Source organism: Dipodomys ordii, unplaced genomic scaffold (genome assembly GCF_000151885.1).
Source record: "Dipodomys ordii isolate 6190 unplaced genomic scaffold, Dord_2.0 Scaffold133, whole genome shotgun sequence".
Taxonomy (NCBI): domain Eukaryota; kingdom Metazoa; phylum Chordata; class Mammalia; order Rodentia; family Heteromyidae; genus Dipodomys; species Dipodomys ordii.
The window spans coordinates 3,748,347-3,767,976 of record NW_012267349.1 but is presented as its reverse complement, the minus strand read 5'-3'; the positions used below and the strand labels follow the sequence as shown (position 1 = coordinate 3,767,976).

General features: G+C 44.6%; 1 protein-coding gene across 1 annotated transcript in view; it reads left to right on the top strand.

Annotated features, from left to right (window-relative positions):
• Lct (lactase) overlaps positions 1-19,192 on the top strand; it is a 55,121-nt gene extending 35,929 nt beyond the window's left edge. The window contains exons 8-17 of the mRNA XM_013030813.1: positions 966-2,513; positions 3,340-3,608; positions 6,259-6,549; positions 6,914-7,112; positions 8,253-8,455; positions 10,776-10,885; positions 15,087-15,221; positions 17,242-17,465; positions 18,140-18,370; positions 18,975-19,192. Coding sequence (XP_012886267.1) covers positions 966-2,513; positions 3,340-3,608; positions 6,259-6,549; positions 6,914-7,112; positions 8,253-8,455; positions 10,776-10,885; positions 15,087-15,221; positions 17,242-17,465; positions 18,140-18,370; positions 18,975-19,192 — 3,428 coding nt within the window. The remainder of the gene's footprint in view (positions 1-965; positions 2,514-3,339; positions 3,609-6,258; positions 6,550-6,913; positions 7,113-8,252; positions 8,456-10,775; positions 10,886-15,086; positions 15,222-17,241; positions 17,466-18,139; positions 18,371-18,974) is intronic.
• The last annotated feature ends 438 nt before the right edge of the window (positions 19,193-19,630 follow it).

Below are 19,630 nucleotides of genomic sequence, written 5' to 3'. Positions count from 1 at the left end.
TTCTATTACTTATTTCAAGATAGGGATGGTGTATGAAGTTGAGATATGTGGCCATAAATGTGGCCTGGTGTTTTGTGGAGTCTTCTTGGTTTTCCTTTTATGCATTCTGAAGAGAAAAAAAAGGTTCAGTTTTGTGGTTATCTAAGTAACTTCCCAAACTATCAGCCAGCCCTAAGCAAGAAAAAATGAGGGCTGGGAAGGTGGCTCAGTGGTAGAGCGCTTGTCTTGCATGCATCAGGACCTGGGTTCGATTCCTCAGCACCACATAAGCAGAAAAACCTGGAAGTGGCACTGTAGCTCAAGTGGTAGAGTGCTAGCCTTGAGCTGAAGAGCTGAGGGACAGTGCCCAGGCCCAGTTCAGCCCCCCATGACCAACAACAACAACAAAAATGAATGAACAAAGATCAAGTTCAAGCTCCAGTACCAACAACAAGAAGAAAAAAGGAAATTTATTTTTGGCAGTAGGATAGTTTAAATTCAGGGCCTCATGTTTGCTAGGCAGGCAGTGCTTTAGAACTTGAACCATATCTCCAGCCGTGCTTTTTGCTAGTTAATTCTGACATGGCTGGACTCAAACCTTTATCCTCCAACTCTCAGCCTTCTGAATATCTAGCATTACAAGCATGAGCCAATGATGCCTAGCTTCAAAGGGAAACTTTATATTTTCTATTTTTATTGGTTATGGGTCGTGAACTCAGGCCTGGATGCTGTTCCTGAGCTCTGTGGAGTCACAGCACCACCTCCAGTTTTCTGGTGGTTACTTGGAGATGTCTCACAGATTTTCCTGCCCAGGCTGGCTTTGAACCTGAATCCTCAGATCTCAGCCTCCTGAGTAGCTAGGATTATAGCTGTGAGCCACCAGCACCTGGCCAAAGGGAAACTTTCTAAAAGTGACATTAGTAACAGGCTCAAACAATTTTATAAGAAAAATTATCTAAAAATATTGTTTTTGTTTTTCTTCATAGCTGTGAAGGAAGACTCAGTAGATGTTCGTTCTTACATTGCTCGTTCCCTCATTGATGGCTTCGAAGGCCCCTCTGGCTACAGCCAGAGATTTGGGTTGTACCATGTTAACTTCAACGAGAGCAGCAAGCCAAGGACGCCCGGGAAATCTGCCTACTTTTTCACCAGTATCATTGAAAAGAATGGCTTCCTTGACAAAGTGGTCAAAAGGCTTCATCCACCTTCTACAGCCTACTTCCCCTCCAAGACTAAAACCTTTGCATTCCCATCTGAGGTGCCCTCCAAAGCTAAGGTAGTATGGGAAAAGTTCTCCAACCAACCCAAGTTTGAAAGAGACTTGTTCTACCATGGCACGTTCCGGGAGGACTTTCTGTGGGGTGTGTCCTCTTCAGCCTATCAAATTGAAGGAGCTTGGGATGCTGATGGCAAAGGCCCCAGCATTTGGGATAACTTTACCCATACACCAGGCAATGTCAAAGACAATTCCACTGGAGACATAGCCTGTGACAGCTACAATAATCTGGATGCTGATCTGAATATGCTTCGAACTTTGAAGGTGAATGCTTATCGCTTTTCTATCTCCTGGTCCCGGATTTTCCCAACTGGAAGAAACAGTACTATCAACAGTCATGGTGTTGAATACTACAACAAACTGATTGATGGGTTGGTGGCAAGCAACATCTCTCCCATGGTGACACTGTTTCACTGGGACCTACCTCAGGCCCTCCAGGATATTGGAGGCTGGGAGAATCCTTCCCTGATTGACTTGTTTGACAGCTATGCAGACTTCTGTTTCCAGACCTTTGGTGACAGAGTCAAGTTCTGGATGACCTTTAATGAGCCCTCATTCCAGGCATGGCTTGGTTATGGCTCAGGGGTATTTCCTCCAAATGTGAAGGACTCAGGCTGGGGCCCTTACAGGATTGGCCATGCAGTGATCAAAGCTCATGCCAGAGTCTATCATACTTATGACAAGAAATACAGGCAGAAGCAGAACGGGGTCATCTCATTGAGCCTGAGTGCACACTGGGCAGAGCCCAAATCACCAGGAGTCCCCAGAGAGGTGGAAGCAGCTGATCGAAAGTTACAGTTTGTTCTGGGTTGGTTTGCACACCCCATTTTTAGAAATGGGGACTATCCTGATGCCATGAAGTGGAAAGTAGGAAACAGGAGTGAACTACAACACTTAGCCACCTCTCGCCTGCCCAGCTTCACAGAGGAGGAGAAGGCATACATTAGGGGCACAGCTGATGTCTTCTGCCTCAACACCTACTCAACTAGAATCGTACGTCACAAAACACCCAGACTAAATCCACCCTCCCATGAAGATGACCAGGAGATCACAAGGGAGGAAGATACTTCCTGGATTTCATCAGCAATGCACAAAGTAGTGCCCTGGGGAATGCGGAGGCTGCTGAATTGGATCAAAGAAGAGTATGGAGAAATCCCTATTTATATCACCGAAAATGGAGTGGGGCTGGAAGATCCAAAAGTAGATGATACCGATAGGATATTTTTCCACAAAACCTACATCAATGAAGCTTTGAAAGGTATGTGAGAATTCATTTCATCTTACAGATTCTTTCAGCCTTCCATATGTCAAGAGCCTGAAATGGCTTAACACAATACATTTAAAGATTCTCTTTTGTGCTCTAACTTTGTAATTCTTTACCCATTTGGGGTTTACATATTCCTTGAGAAACTGGGGGGGAAAGCTATGCTCTTTTCCCAGAAAAAATGTACAAATGTATACAGAATCTCCAAAAGAATTTTTTTCTTGAGTCCACTTTTTCATTACCATGTACTCCAGAAAAAAAAAAACATACAAAAAAACACCTTTTTTTTTTTTCCTGTCAGTCGTGGGCCTTGCACTTAGGGCCTGGGCACTGTCCCTGAGATCTTTTACTCAAGACTAGCACTCAACCACTTTGAGCCACAGCTCTACTTCTGGTTTTCTGGTGGGCTTCCCTGCCTAGGCTGGCTTTGAACCTCTGTCTTTAGATCTCAGCATCCTGAGTATCTAGGATTATAGGCATGAGCCACCAGCGACCAGCCAAAACCAAAAATCTCTTCTTTAAATTCTCACTTCTGTAATTAGCTTCTAAAGCAGGCTGTGAATTCAAGATAAGTCCCTTTACCTTAATAAACAAATTTGATTTTGTAAAGATCAATCATTAATACTTGCTATAGGGTCATCAAAGCTAGCAAAAAAAAAAAAAAGAACAAAACCATTTGTGCATGTCTCAGGGTACATGTTACTCTGCTTTCAAGGAGATGGTTTAGGATCATTGCCTTGAGGAATCTGCACATGAATGGGCTTCCTAAAGTTCCTGACTCCTTGTCTAAAGTTCTGTTTGTCCTTTGGGATGTTTCTAGCCTACAGGCTCGATGGTGTAGACCTTAGAGGGTATTCTGCCTGGTCTCTAATGGATAACTTTGAATGGTCGTTTGGCTACACAATCAAGTTTGGACTGTACCACGTTGACTTCAATAATGTGAACAGGCCCCGCACAGCAAGAGCCTCGGCCAGGTACTACACAGAGGTCATTACCAACAATGGCATGCCACTGCCCAAGGAGGATGAGTTCTTGTATGGACACTTTCCTGAGGGCTTCCTCTGGAGTGCAGCATCTGCTGCGTATCAGGTAAGGAGTTCAGGGTCATACTGGCATGTGCCAGGATTCAGATTCAGTACTAAAGAGGCAGTAGCATGAGTAAGGGGGTCCAACAAACCCCTGGGGGCCAGTGTGTGTTGTAGAGGGGACAGGAAGTTCCTCTTTGTGTGCAGTCCAACTTCTTCCCATCCCCAAGTTTGGACAGATCAGCAGTTGGTACACTGTGCTGTGATGGGTGTTTGCATGGCCAGAAGGAGTAGATAGAACCTGAACAGAAACACGTGGGCAAAGATAAGCAAATAAGTATGCCAAGCCTCTGCCGATGCTTTCTCCTCACCCAACCTTCTGGCTTCAAACATGAGCCTGGGCTTTTTCTAACATTCCAACATCAAACTGTTTATTTATGCCAAGTGAGACTCAATAATATAGTTTTAGCTTTTCTCAGAAAAGTGAAATGCAAAAGACAATAAATGACAGTAATGACAACAAATGGCCAGTTAGTGGTGAGTCATGGATCACTGCCTAAACTTAGCACCTCTGACACAGGACTGGGGTGCAGGGTTAAGTTGCTGAGTGACTCCCCTGACTCAGTGTGTTTAGCACGAGTTGTTTTTTTTTTTTTGTCCGGTCGTGGGGCCTGAACTCTGGGCCTGGGCGCTGTCCCTCAGCTCTTCAGCTCAAGGGTAGCACTCTACCACTTGAGCCATAGCACCACTTTCGGCTTTTTCTTTTTGCTTATGTGGTGCTGAGGAATCGAACCCATGGTCTCATGCATGCAAGACAAGCACTCTACCACTGAGCTACCTTCCCAGCCCCTGGTACAGGCTTTTTTTTCTTGTATCTCCAACCTTTACCAGTCATTTTCTAATAAGCCCTGCTCCTTTTAGTGCCAAATGTTTAGAAACAATCATCTGCATATGAGTGTGCATACTGCTCCTTCCATGTCATTTCTTCTAGGCCCTCTCAGTGGACAGAAGAACTGGATGTATGCACTACATACACATTTATGTATATTTCTATTTCTATATCCATTCATATATCTTTGTGTGTGTGTGTGTGTGTGTGTGTGAGTGAGTGAGTGCCAGTCTTAACAGGCTCAGGACACTATCCCTGAGCCTCTTTGCACTCAAGGCTAGTGCTCTACTGCTTCAGACACAATGCCACTTATGGCTTTTCTGAATAGTTTATTGGAGATAGGAGTCTCATGGCCTTACCTGCCCTGGCTGGTTTCCAACCACAATCTTCATTCAAATCTCAGCCTCCTGAGTAGCTAGGATTACAGGTGTGAGCCACCAGCACCATATATTTTTATGCTTAAAATTATGTTATGCTAGGTATGTACATTCCTAGGTAATACATTTCTATAATCCCAGTAGGGAGGCTGGGGCAGAATGATTACTAATTCAAGGCCAATATGAGTTATATAGTGAGGCCTTATTTAAAAAACCAAAAGCAAAGAAGTTGGAACTATGGCTCAAGTGGTAGAGCACCAGCCTTAAGCAGAGCAGATAAGGGACGGCACTCAGGCCTAGTTAATTCAAGCCTCGGTGCTTGAATTAACATACATACATACATACACATACATACATAACATGAATTTATACCAATACTTCCAATACCAACCCAACTCCCTAAGATTAGAGAAAAAATAAACTCTAGTTAACTCATTTTCCGTATGTCTATCTCTTTTCCAGTGGTAAGGAGTCTAGCTTCTAATATTCTAAAGTCTCTTATTTGTTCAATGCTCTTGCATCACTGAATCATCCCATCTCCTACACACACACACACACACACACACACAGAACTCGTCTGGCAGCTGCTCCTACTGGCACTAGATCTGATATACCATTTTTTACAGCCAAGTTTGGATGTGTCTCCTTGGTTAGAACGCCAGCACCATCTTTGCTGTCCCAGGCATATATTATCACACCATATTTGTTCACGTATTTGAATGTAACTTGTTCCTCAGATTGCCTAAGACCAGGATACACATTTTTCCTGTTTATCCCATAAGGTATAGTACAAGGTGAGGAGGGAGGTACAAAAACAGTGCTATATTATTTCCAAAGTCGCATTTTGTGATGTTTGGCTGTGTGTTTAGGGATGGCAGGGATGCATGAAATTGTTCACTCAACCTATATTGAGTACCTGGCACACACCAAACTCTCCTGTATTAACTGATGGAACACCAAGAATAAAGACAATTCCTAGAGCACACATAGGTCTTGTGTGGGAAGCTGCTCAGCCACTGTGATGCAACGGTACTGCAGGTGTATCATGGGTTCAGAAACCAGAGGGAGGCTGGGCACTGGTGGCTCACACCTGTCATCCTAGCTACCCAGGAGGTTGAGATCTGAGGATCTAGCCTGGGCAGAAAAGTCCATGAGACTCTTATCTACAATTACCCACCAGAAAATTGGAAGTGGTGCTGTGGCTTAGGTGGTAGAGCAATAGCCTTGAGCTGAAGAGCTCAGGAACAGCACCCAGGCCCAGAGTTCAAGCCTTATGACCAACAACAATAAAAAAAAAAGACGATGACGATGACTAGAGGGAGACCTGGCTGGAAAAGGATCCCAGAGAAGACAATGCTGAGAAATGTTCTGACTTGGGACTTGCCCACTGAGACACAGGAACTTGTGCATTCTTCACTGAATGATCTAATTCGTTGTCTTGTCTTGAGGTTGAAGGTGCATGGCGAGCAGATGGCAAAGGACTTAGCATTTGGGACACGTTTTCTCACACACCACTGCGAGTGGGGAATGACGACACTGGCGACGTGGCCTGTGACAGTTACCACAAGATTGCTGAGGATGTGGTAGCCCTGCAGAACCTAGGCGTGTCCCACTATCGCTTTTCCATCTCCTGGTCTCGAATTCTCCCTGATGGAACCACAAAATACATCAATGAAGCGGGCCTGAACTATTATGTGAGATTCATTGATGCGCTGCTGGCGGCCAACATTGCACCCCAGGTAAGGGTGGCCCCTGACCAGGCGTGGTAAAGTCCACATATAGGAGGCAACATGGCTAGGGAGCACATTTACGGTCCCTAGCACATTTAAGCTGGGGAGCTTAATTTTTTTAATCGTTCCCAAATCCATCTGGTACTCAAATCCATCTGGTTCATAAAAGGTTTTCTTCCTAATCCCAATGCCAGCCATCTAGTTCCCTTTCTTAGAGGAAACTTAACACACTCTCAAAAAAACAAACAAACAAAAAAAACTCTTGAACCATACTCTCCTCTCAGGTTTAGCAGCAATTTGTGCTGGCCCATCTCGCTCAGTGCTTCCCTGGGAACGCATGACTGACAGAACTGTTAATCTGGCTTTGTCAAAGGTGACCCTATACCACTGGGACCTGCCCCAGGCACTGCAGGATGTCGGAGGCTGGGAAAATGAGACCATTGTGCATCGATTTAAAGAGTATGCAGATGTGATCTTCCAGAGGCTGGGGGACAAGGTGAAGTTTTGGATCACAATCAACGAGCCCTATGTCATTGCTCACCACGGCTATGGCACTGGGGTATCAGCTCCAGGTAAAGGTCCCAGGCCTGAGTTACCAGCTTTTTGGAACAAAACACAGCATTCTTATTATGATAACGGCAGGACATTCAGTTGGCATAGCCCCAGAAGAGCCTCAGAAACCCTGTCCCCTGCTCACAGCTCAGAGGCTTCCCTTTCCATCAAGTATCTCAGCACCACAAGGACTTATTACTTGGCTCTACCTCTGCCTCAGGTGGAAAGGTGAAGATCACACTATGAGCCTATTGGTACAGGAAAGGACAGTTTTTCAGTCTGTACAGGCCCACAGTCTGTTGTCACAATTCCTAAATCCTATAGGTATGAACTGGAGATAAAATCTGACTGAGACCAACATTCTGGTCTTGTCTCCCATGAATTAAGCTGCAGGTTTATACTATGGAGAGCTGACCTGGACCCTGCTGGGGTGATGCACAATACGTTTTATGCAACTGTCCCTCAGCTCAAGGGCAGTGCTGTACCATTGAGCCACAGCGCCACTTCTGGTTTTCTGGTGGTAATTGGGAGATAAGAGTCTCATGGACTTTCCTGCCCAGGCTGGCTTTGAATAGCGATCCTCAGATCTCAGCCTCCTGGGTAGCTAGGATTACAGGCATGAGCCACCAGCGCCTGGCTATACAATGGAATATTTTTCTAAAGTACAAAAACATTTCATTCCAAAACTCACCTGGCCATCCAAGCTTTGATGAATGGTCTGTGGACATTTATCGTCTCTGTCCCTTAGACTGTCCAGCTTTTTTCTTCTGGTCTACCTCGTGAGTCCTCATGACTGTGTGTCACACTGGACAGAGCCATGGTGATGTGTGCATCTCCCGTGGGCTGGGTTGGCACTTTGTTTTGGGCAGCTACTCCCATAGTATTTGCTACCAAGTGTTTTTCCACATTAACTTCCACAGTGGGGTCCCACAGCTCTGAGATGCTAACTCTGAGGTGAAAACTATTCTGTGGGCATTTTTCTTCAGACACTGGAGTCATTCTTTTGGAGAAGTGTCAGCAGGCTGCTTACCAAAACTACATGAGTTTCTTTCTCACAAGCCACCCAGTGCCGCCCACTCTGAGAAAGAAACTAAAAGGTCTGTCTCCCACACAAAGATGGGACATTAATTCTCTGTTGACGTCCATATGTCTGTTTCCAGGAATCTCTTTCAGGCCTGGCACTGCTCCCTACATTGTTGGCCACAACTTAATTAAGGCTCACGCTGAGGCCTGGCACCTGTACAATGACAAGTACCGTGCCCATCAAGGTGGCATCATTTCCATTACCATCAGCAGCGACTGGGCTGAGCCCAGGGACCCCTCCAACCAGGAAGACGTGGAGGCAGCCAGGAGATATGTTCAGGTCTGTTTTTCTTCTGAACTATTCTGTTTTCCCCTCCTGTCATGAATTAGACTGAAAATCAAAGATTTAGGATGTAGGCTCTTGTGAGCTTGGGAAAACCTAACTTGTTTGGTGAACCTTAAGTTTTTCATCTGTGAACGAGAGATGTTTTACCTTAGGTGATTAGGTGATGCCCTATTCATCTCATAGTGTAATGACAGAAAGTGATGAGTTATAAGGGATTAGATTATCTCTTAAGTCTTAAAAAATACTTTGTTCATGTAGTCCTCACTGGATGGAACACTGGTTTGACACTAATCCCAACTCTTTTGTCTCTGCTTTGGCTAGACTGCACGCATGCTTGCTTGTGTCACCATGTGATTTTATTTGCTCTAGACTAAGATTTCCTTAAATTTCAGATTTTAAATTCTGTGAGAGTTAGTGCCCACTTTGCTAATTTCATGAGTCTAAACAAAGACAGGAACTGAGGCACTAGTGGTTCACACTTGTAATCCTATCTGAGATCTGAGGATCACAGTTCAAAGCCAGCCCCAGCAGACAAATCTGTGAGACTTTTATGTCCAATTTTAAACAGCAAAAGGCTGGAAGTCAATTGCAGAGTGCCAGCCTTGAACAAAAAAGGGGGAGGGAAGACAGAGGACAGAGTAGGCGTCAGGCAGAGGGGAGTGAGAGGAGAGAAAGGAGGAGAGGAGAGAATATAGCTCTTGCCCTGGCTCCTGCTGGTATTTCTGAAGGTATGGCCAAGCATGTCTTAGCAAGGGAGAAAAGCAAAAAAGGCAAAGGGTTCCATCCTGCAGGTTAGTACCCACATTTGGTTCTATGTAGTCTGCAGATTGATACTTTGACTTCCTTGGGGAAACACAAAGAATCTTGGTTTGTGAAACTCTTCCTAAGAGGTCTTCATAAAGGTGGCCCAAGTAAATGTTTCATCTTGTATTGTTAATCCCTCAAATCAATACAAAAGGGAATGTTTGCCTGTACTATCATTAGTTTGAGCCATTTGTTGGGAAACTGATACTTCAGTCCAGGACTATGAGAGACATACCTCTTTCAAGAGGCATCTACAAAAACGTCTGAATTAATGTATGTGTGAGTACTGGGCCTTGAACTCAGGTCTGCCTAATCTCACTTGGCTTTTTCAAAGTTGGCACTCTATCACATGAGCCAAGCCTCCACTTTTGGCCTTTTGTTACTTAATTGGAGAGAAGAGGAGTCCCAGGGACTTTTCTGCCTTGGAAGTATAAACAACTAGGATTACAGACATGAGCCACCAGCACCTGGCTACTTTGCTTGCTGGCACTGGAGTTTGAACTGTTTGCCTCAGCTTGCTTCAGCTGACACTCTACTACTTGAGCCACACCTCTATCTGGCTTTTTGATGCTTATTTTTTTGGTCAGTCATGGGAGTTGAACTCTGGGCCTCAGCCCTTCCCTCAGCTCTTCAGTTTAAGGCTAGCACTCTACCACTTGAGCCACAGTACCTCTTCCGGTTTTCTGGTGGTTTATTGGAGATAAGAGTCTCCGGGACTTTCCTGCACCCGGACGCAATCCTCTGGATCTTAGATTCCTTAGTAGCTAGGCTAACAGGTATGAGCCATTAGCTCTGGGCTCCAATTTGTTACAGCGCATTTAAATCTCTTTTACTATGGTTATATGTGCTCCAAGGCTTACCTGTGAGTAGGTCTCACCTACATTCCAGTTATCAGCCTGGAGAGATCAACAAAGCCTGTCAAGTTTTATAAATTTGGATGCTATGTACCATCTTCCTAAAAATGATAACATTGTCTTCATTAAAGTATTGTGGCTGTGGGGCTCGGTGGTAGTATGCTTAAAATCTTAGGTTTAATCCTCAGTATTCTCCCTGCAATCCAATCCTGTGGCTTTAAGCCTATACACCAATCTGGGCTGCAGGAAAGCTCCCAAGATGTTTTCTTTTTAGGCACTTTGATGAGAGAAATATCAGAACAGCTGCTCTGTGGTGAGAGAAGGAATCAGCTGGTTGCTTTAGTGTCTGTCTTCTGTCAGATCTTCCTAAGGTAGCATTTGTGGAGAGTCAGAGTCAGTGGTCAATTCAGTTTCTCCCCTCCAGTCATAATCACTGGGAATACAGCCTTGCCCTAGGGGCTCTGCTGCACCCAAGCAGATACAGCTGGGAAGACCTGTGGGTATTTGCATAGCCACAGGGGAGAGCCCAGCTACCTTTGAGAAGTTGGAGAAAGGGAACAGAGGTTCTAAAGCAGTGACTTTGGAGCAGGGATGTTGGCTGCTGTCTCTTGGTGTGCCCAACAGTAATGACTGTCCACCCCAACTTCTTTTTGCAGTTCATTGCAGGCTGGTTTGCACATCCTATTTTCAAGAATGGAGATTACCACGAGGTGATGAAGAAACGGATCAGTGAAAGGAGTCTGGCTGCAGGCCTCAACAGGTCTCGGTAAGGTCCTGTGCTCAGGTGGTAAGAACATAGAGGCGGAGAGGTATGTCTCAAGCAGATAATCTTTGCTTGCTGGGAAGATTTTGTGTGATGCAAAGGGAAGTTATTGCCATGATAACAAAGTAGCCAGGAAATCTGAGAACCCACTGTCCATTACTCCCTCTCAGTATATTCTATCCTCTCTCATTACATTAAATGTATATAGCCATGGGGGACTCCAGGCATATATGTTTTGTCAGCTGGATACTGGGCTCACACCTGTAATCTTACTCAGGAGGCTGAGATCTTAGGATCACAATTCAAAGCTAGCCTGGGCAGGAAAGTCTATGAAATTCTTACCTCCAATTAACCTTAGCTTTGACTGAAAAGCTCAGGGACAGCACCTAGGCCCCAAGTTCAAGACCCATGGCTGACAAAACAAAAAAGCAGCAATTAGCTGGGCAGTAGTAACTCAAGCCTGTAATCACAGTTTGAAACCTTGACAGGAATGTTCATGAGACTTCTCTTAACCACCAAAAAGCTAGAAGTGAAGCTGTGACTCAAGTTCAGCAGCCTTGAGCAAAAAAGCTAAGGAACCCTAAGTTCAAGCCCCAGTACTTGCACTGAAAGAAAAAGAAAACTAACATTTCTCAAACTTCCATTAGTATTTTTTTTGAGGAATTAAATGTTTTTGTTACTACCATTATCATTACTTTAAAATGTACTTAAGCCATTTTTTGTAGTTTTGTAAATTGTGCATATTTATATCTTGTGTACAAGAATGTACCATCAACAAAGTAGAAATTTACTTATTCCAATGCATTACTGAAAATCCATTGGTACTTGTATTATTTAAAAGATGAGTAAACTGAGGAACAAAAACTAAATCTAAGGGGCTGCGAAGGTGGCTCAGTGGTAAAGCACTTGCCTTGCATGCATGAGGCCCTGGGTTTGATTCCTCAACACCACATAAGCAAAAAAGAAAAAAGCCAGAAGTGGCGCTGTGGCTCAAGTGCTAGAGTGCTAGCCTCGAGCTGAAGAGCTGAGGACAGCGCCCAGGCCAGCGTTTAGGCCCCATGACCAGACCAAAAACAAAAAACCCACAAAATTAAATCTAGTTATTGAGTGATGTAGTGCGGTTTGAAACCAAGCTGTTTGCCTCCAGAATTCAATTTGTGTGTGTTCACATGCCACATGAACTCTCAAGATGGTGTTTTTTGCTAATAGCTGGTACTTGAGCCATACCTCCAGTGTGGGATTTTGCAGGTCAATTGGAGGTTAAGTCTCACAGATTTGTCTGTCCAGGCTGGCTTCAAACCATGATCTTCAGATCTCAACCTCTGGAGTGACTAGGATTACACGGGTGAGCCACCAGCACCTGGCTCTCACTGGGTTTAGGAACCATCCAGTTGGCAAATTCGAGGTGTGGTGTGTAGAAGGGTACAAAGTGACAGTCACTGGCCTGTGGCAACATACAAGCTCTATCTCATATGACTATAAACAGGAGATATGACCAAGTATTATTATTATTTTTTTTTTTTGGTCGGTCGTAGGGCTTGAACTCTGGGCTTGGGCGCTGTCCCTCAGCTCTTCAGCTCAAGGCAAGCGCTCTACCACTTGAGCTACAGCGCCACTTCCAGTTTTCTGGTAGTTTTTATTGGAGATAGGAGTCTCAGGGTTTCTCCTGCCCGGGCTGGCTTTGAACCGCAATCCTCAGATCTCAGCCTCCTGAGTAGCTAGGATTACAGGCGTGAGCCACCAGCACCCAGCTCCAAGTATTATTTTTAACATAGCCTATGAGTCTTTTACCCAAACTCCCCTATAAAAGCCCAGCTTTAAGGGTTTGATACCAGTTTCTTTCTTTTTTTTTGAGGGGTGGCCCTGGTCGTGGAGCCTGAACTCTGGGCTTGGGTGCTGTCCCTCAGCTCTTCAGCTCAAGGCTAGCGCTCTACCACTTGGGCCACAGCGCCACTTCCGGCTTTTTTCTTTTTGCTTATGTGGTGCTGAGGAATCGAACCCAGGGCCTCAGGCATGCAAAGCAAGCGCTCTACCACTGAGCCACCTTCCCAGCCCCTTCCCAAGCCCATTGACACCAATTTCAACCAACAGTCCTGATCTATAAATAGAAATATAAATGTCTGCTATGCCAACTCAGGTCTCCAGTAAGCAGGTGGGTACTTTGTCCTTCAAATACCATGTAACTGAGCAGGTGTTTGTGTTTAGAGAAGGAAAAAAATAACCAAAGTTTTGATTTTAGTTGCTGACAGACCAGCTCAAAAGACTTTCTTAGTTTCTTAATAGGAAATTCAGAAGACAAGATCAGGATAAACTGGATAGATACAGGATATTTCATGAACACAGAAGGACTCTTAGCTGGCACTTGACAAAACAACCTCAGAAAAGGAAGATTTTGATGCTTTTGCTGGTAGAAATGACCTTTTGAAGCTGGGCGCCGGTGGCTCATGCCTGTAATCCTAGCTACTCAGGAGGCTGAGATCTGAGGATTGAGGTTCAAAGCCAGCCCGGGCAGGAAACTCCATGAGCCTCTTATCTCCAATATACCACCAGAAAGCCAGAAGTGGCGCTGTGGCTCAAGCAGTAGAGCACTCACCTTGGGCGCAGGGACAGCACCCAGTCCCAGAGTTCAAGCCCCACAACTGACAAAAAAAAGAAATTATCTTTTGGTCAAAAGGAAGGTATGAAAACTTATGTAGGGCAACACTGGGCTGCATCAAACAAGAAGCCCCAGGGGCTTCCTGTGGGCAGGTGCAGTTAGGATTTGGTTGAAAGGAGCTTGTACATGTTGTGGCTGGTTCATGTTTGTCAAGTTTTTTTTTTTTGGTCGGCCGTGGGGCTTGAACTCTGGGCCTGGGCGCTGTACCTCAGCTCTTCAACTCAAGGTGAGCACTCTACCACTTGAGCTACAGAGCCACTTCCAGTTTTCTGGTGGTTTATTGGAGATGGGAGTCTCATGGTCTCTCCTGCTCAGACTGGCTTTGAACTGTGATCCTCAGATCTCAGCCTCCTGAGTAGCTAGGATTGCAGGCGTGAGCCACCAGCGCCTGGCTATGTTTGTCAAGTTTTATAGAAAAGTCTCTTCACAGGCCAGGAGTGGCTGGCTCTTACCTGTAATCCTATCTGTTCAGGAGGCAGATTGAGAGCAATATAGTTTAATTCCAGCCCTGGCAAAAAGTTAGTAAGGCTGTAGCTCAACAAACAAGCCAGGCATAGTGGTAATCCTAATTACTTAGGAGGTATATGTAGGAGGATCATGGTCCAAAGCTAGCTCATGAGGCAAAATGATACCCTATCTAAAAAATAACTAAAGCAAAAAGGGCCAGAGGTATAGTTCAAGTAGTAGATCACCTAACTAGCAAGCTAAAGGCCTTGATTCCAGTACTATAAAAAATAAAATTAGCCAGGCATCGATGGCTCATGCCTGTAATTCTAGTTACTCAGGAGGCTGAGATCTGAGGATCATGGTTCAAATCCAGCCCAGGCAGGAAACTCTGTGAGACTCTCATCTCCAATAAACCACTAGAAAACCAGAAGTGGAGCTGTGGCTCAAGCAGTAGAGCACTCGCCTTGAGTTGAAGAGCTGAGGGACAGCACCCAGGCCCAGAGTTCAGGCTCACGAGAACCCCCCCCTCAAAAAAAAAATCTCATGGACTTTCCTGCCTGGGCTAGCTTTGAACCATGATTCTCAGATCTCAGCCTCCTGAGTAGCCAGGATTACAGGGGTGAGCCACCAGTGCCGGCAAGTGTGATTCTCTTAATCTCCAATTAACCAACAAAAAATTGGAGCTGTGCCTCAAGTGGTAGAGCTAGCCTTGGGCACACAAGCTCAGGGCCAGCACCCAGACCAAGTTCAAGGCCCAGGACAGGGAACAACAAAAATGGTTTAATGTGTAGGCTGTTTGAAGATACTGTCTCTGTGTGGGTGTGAATGTGAATGTGTTAGTCCCTTAGGGGGAAGATTTATAAAAGGGAAATGTGGTTTCATTTTGCCATCAGGTAAAGTGTCTTAAGGGACATAGGGAAGGGAAGTTGGGTGCACAGGAGTCTGAGGTGTTTCCCACACCATTTGAAAGGTTAATCTTTCCTTCCTGGCAGCTCCCCTAGTTCCTGGAGTTCAGAGTGCTCCCCACCCCTGCCCCCTAATATTCTATCAAAGCACAATTCTTCCTAAAACTCTTTACCCTTAATGGTTACTTCAACCTAGGCTCCCTGAGTTTACAGACAGTGAGAAGGAAAGGATCAATGGCACCTATGACTTTTTTGGATTTAACCACTACACCACAGTCTTGGCCTACAATCTCAACTATCACCCTACCATCTCTTCCTATGATGCAGACAGGTAAGTCTGTAAATGGGCATCTAGAGCAATCTCTAGAAAGGACAGGAAGGAGCCCTTATTCCAGCTTAAACTCAGAGCCTGCACAACCTGGAGCCTGGTATCCTGGAGCCACATATTCCAGGGATTGCTTTGTCAGCTGAGACCGCAAAACCTGTAGAAGTTGACCATAACAAGACACTAAGGTTTCCAAGGACCTTCCCTTGAGACAGATGTGCTTTGTTTTGAAACATTTTCAAGAAAGCAGTTTTCCTTTTCCCCAGACAAATTTGTTTCAATTCTCCAATTCTAGTCAAAGTAACATTAAGTTGTTCTTCAAGGTAAAAGCCAAACCATTACATTATACAAATAGTTTATTTGTTGTATCTATTATATGTAGATTCCTCATATATAATATGTGGTTAACTCTTAGTTATATATGAGGAACTTATCTTTTTATCCAGGAGGGAGGAGCAATACAGGGGTTTGAACCCAGCCTTGCAAATTGGAAGGTAGGTGCTCTATTGTTAGACCACACTTCCAGCCCTTAACTACATCTTTATAAATTTGTAATTTGTTACAACAAACATAATTTTGTTCCTCTTCAACAAGCATTCTTAGACACTGCTGTGTCCTGAAACCAAGCTTGGAGTCAGGCCCCTCTGCATACTCTGGTGCTTAAACAGTCTTCTCAACCTCTACTAGCTTATGAAATGGCCCACATTCAGTTCCATTAAGAGAAACCAGGTTCTAACAAAAGCAAACAATTTTTCCCAAGGATGTCGTATAATTATTTAAATGGCTGGTCTGTATTTAGAGATGAAGGATTTTGGATATATCTCAGCTTTGTGTCCTCCCTCAGTAGCTGCTTCTCTATCAGAAACCATCCCCCTCCCCTTGTCTATTGCTGGAGAGGGGTCGAAGCCTTTAAGACATTTAAAGCACAAGGAACCAGTGGCTCACCTCCATAAGCTTACTCAGGAGGCTAAAATCTGAGGATCACGGTTTGAAGTCTGCCCAGGCAGAAAAGTCCCCCCATGAGATTCATCTCTAATATACCACTCAAAAACTGGAAGTGGGGGCTGGGAAGGTGGCTCAGTGGTAGAGTGCTTGCCTCCCATGCATGAGGCCCTGGGTTCGATTCCTCAGCACCATGTAAACAGAAAAGGCCGGAAGTGGTGCTGTGGCTCAGGTGGTAGAGTGCTAGCCTTAAGTTGAAGAGGTCTAGAGTTCAAGCCCCAGGACCAACCAAAAACAAAAACAAAACTGGAAGTGGAGCATTTAGCCTTGAGCAAAAAAATTGCTCAGATATAGACATCCAGGACCTGAGTCCAACCCCCCCAAAACAAACAAAAAAAACACTTAAGTACCAGCATGCATCCACTGTGCCTGTCACCATCTAAGTGAGGGCGCCAAACCATGCACTGATGGCTTATGCTTGTAATACTATCAACTCAAAAAGCTGAGATCGATATGGTATAAAGCTAGACTGGGCAGATAAGTCTATAAAACCCTTATCCCATTAACCAGCAAAAAGCCCCAAGTGGAGAATGGATCAAGCAGTAAGAGCACCTGAGGGAAAGGGCCAGGCAAGAGTGAAATGCTAATTTCAAGCTCCAGTAGCAACACCAAAAAATAAAGAAGGCCCAAGTATGGGTGCTGTGACATCACCTGTGGTATAGACTAGTTGGAGGCCCAATCTCTGATCACAGTACTTGCATCCTATTGGAAGATGAGAACTGAGGATGTACAGAGTATTCACATTACTGTGATAGGGCACCTGTGTACAGAAACCCATGGAAGGTGAGGCTCAACAAGTGACACCACTCCTCTCAACAGGTGGGGAACTCAAAGAATGGAGGAGACACTGATTGGCTAGTCCAAAGTTACATCAGCATTGAGAGTGGAATTGAGTAGGAGTGAAGATTCAGAGGCAAACTGATTCTTCTGATTTTAGTATGACCCTTAAGTTTAGATTAAAACCTAAAGAGTAAACAGCATCCTAGGATTTACAAGACCTAAACTTTGGTTTTTGAACTTGTAGAGGAGTTGCCTCCATTACAGACCGCTCTTGGCCAGACAGTGGCTCTTTCTGGCTGAAGATGACACCTTTTGGCTTCAGGAGGATCCTGAATTGGTTGAAGGAGGAATACAACAACCCTCCAATTTATGTCACAGAGAATGGAGTATCTCAACGGGGAGAATCAGACCTCAATGACACTGCCAGGATCTACTATCTCCGCAGTTATATCAACGAGGCTCTCAAAGGTAAGATGGAGGCCCTTGCTCCCTTATGTTTACCGTTGGAAACACTGCCTATGTCTGTAGGAGGACAGCACTGCAACCTGAGCCACCACCACAGAAAGACAAGCTTTTTACTCCTGTAGAGTTATAAGCCTTTCTTGGGGGCCGGGGTCCTAGATATACATTGAGCAAACAAACCCGGGTATATGGGTAAGGGCCAGACCATAATTCCTAGCCTGAGTTCTCTGCCTGCCTTAATCCTCCCTGTTGTCTGCACAGGACAGGATGAATTAGCTGGGTGCCTGGCTATATGTCCTTTTGTTCCTCAGACAAAATTTTGAGATCTTAGGTTCTAAACCTCTTAACAATTTGGATGAGATAGAGCAGATGGGATAGTGTAAGGGGACTGAGTATAAGCCACATTAGCTAAGGAAACAGAAAATCCTACTAGAGTTAAAGTAGTTTGTAAGAGCTACTGCTTTCATGCCAATGCCTTGACCCCACCAATCTCCTGTGTTACAGGGTAGATGGCTCAGTCTGCTTATACTCCATTCAGGGCTGAACCTTTCTGGAAAAATGCTAGCTCTTTATAGGATACAGCCTAAACTCTTTCTGCAAGTTGGGACAGAGCTGTGTGCAGCCTGGCAGAGAGGTTTTTGCTGAGATAAGGAGAGCTAATGAGGCCTTTGCTTATGTAGCTGTGCAGGATAAGGTGGACCTTCGAGGATACACTGTTTGGAGTGTGATGGACAACTTTGAATGGGCCACAGGCTTTGCAGAGAGGTTTGGTCTGCATTTTGTGAACTTTACTGACCTTTCTCTGCCAAGGATCCCCAAAGCATCAGCCAAGTTTTATGCTTCTGTAGTCCGATGCAATGGTTTCCCTGATCCTGCAGCAGGACCTCATCCTTGCCTCCATTGGCCAGAAGGTAAGAGGTATCTCTGGGAGGGACCAAAACCAAAGGATAAGAGGCCTTTTTTAGCCTATTCTCCTCTAGTTTGCTACCTTCCTCTCTGCCCTTCATTCATTTAGCCAAGATTTATTTTGAGAGCTCTAAATATCCTTGGGATACTCACAACTAGTTAGACAGAGAAACTAGACCGCAATGTAGGAAGGAACAGAACTAGATTCTTTCAACCTTACCCCTAATTTCTTGTGGCATCTCACGCACTCATCAAGTGCTCAGGTCAGCTATGTGGATCAGATGAAAAGTGATACGAAAGTGCCTGTTGTGACGGAAAAAGTAGAAATCCCTATGTAAATTTAAACAATTACCCATAATGTGCACTACGTTTGCATTGCCTACAGAGACACCTAAAGTGTAAAACTGATTCACTTCTTCAGAGACTATTCACAATGAGGGTGAGGAGTACCTTTGTCATAGCAGTATACTTGCTCTGTCCATGCAGGAGTCAGGTACCTTATAGTCTCCAGCCTGAAAGGGATCCAGCCTGGGGCTTTTTTAGGACTACAGTAATGTGATAACTAAGTCAGCACAGGAGCATGAACTGTCCTCTTGTGTCCTCTCCTAGATGCTGATCCATCCATCAGCCCTGTGAAAGAGGAGGTGCACTTCCTGGGGTTAAGGCTCAGTACTACAAAAGCACAAACAGCTCTGTATGTACTCTTTTCTCTTCTGCTTCTTGGAATCTGTGGTTTGGCATTTCTATCATTCAAGTACTTCAAGCACACCAAACAAAGGAAAACACAACCAAGCCAACAGGAATTAAGTACTATTACTTCCTTCTGACAAGTTTACTATTACCTTTTCAAGTTCTGTGAAGTAGCCTAGTCTTTTTTAACTGCCTTTGTCACCATCAAACTTGTGTCCTAAACTCTGCCCATTGTGAACTTCTTCATAAAGACTTCTATACTGTTAGAGATGACTGCCATTTTGAAGGAGTTTGAGTTCCTCATTAAACAGGAAATATCTGCAGTATTGGAAGTTCATTTGGACAAGGGGCTCTTATGGAAATGTATATATAATGAACTGGCCCAGTAACTGACCACTTAATTAACAAAGATGTTGTTTTGGAGTTTTTCAATGTAGAAAAAAGAAATGCTTTTCATTTGAAGAAACAGATGAAATACAATGTCATCTGCCCTCAAGCTTTCTCCTTGCCTAATGCCATGATTTTCAGAAAATAAAATCAGTACTATGCACTGTGTCTAATCTTCTCTGGTTTCT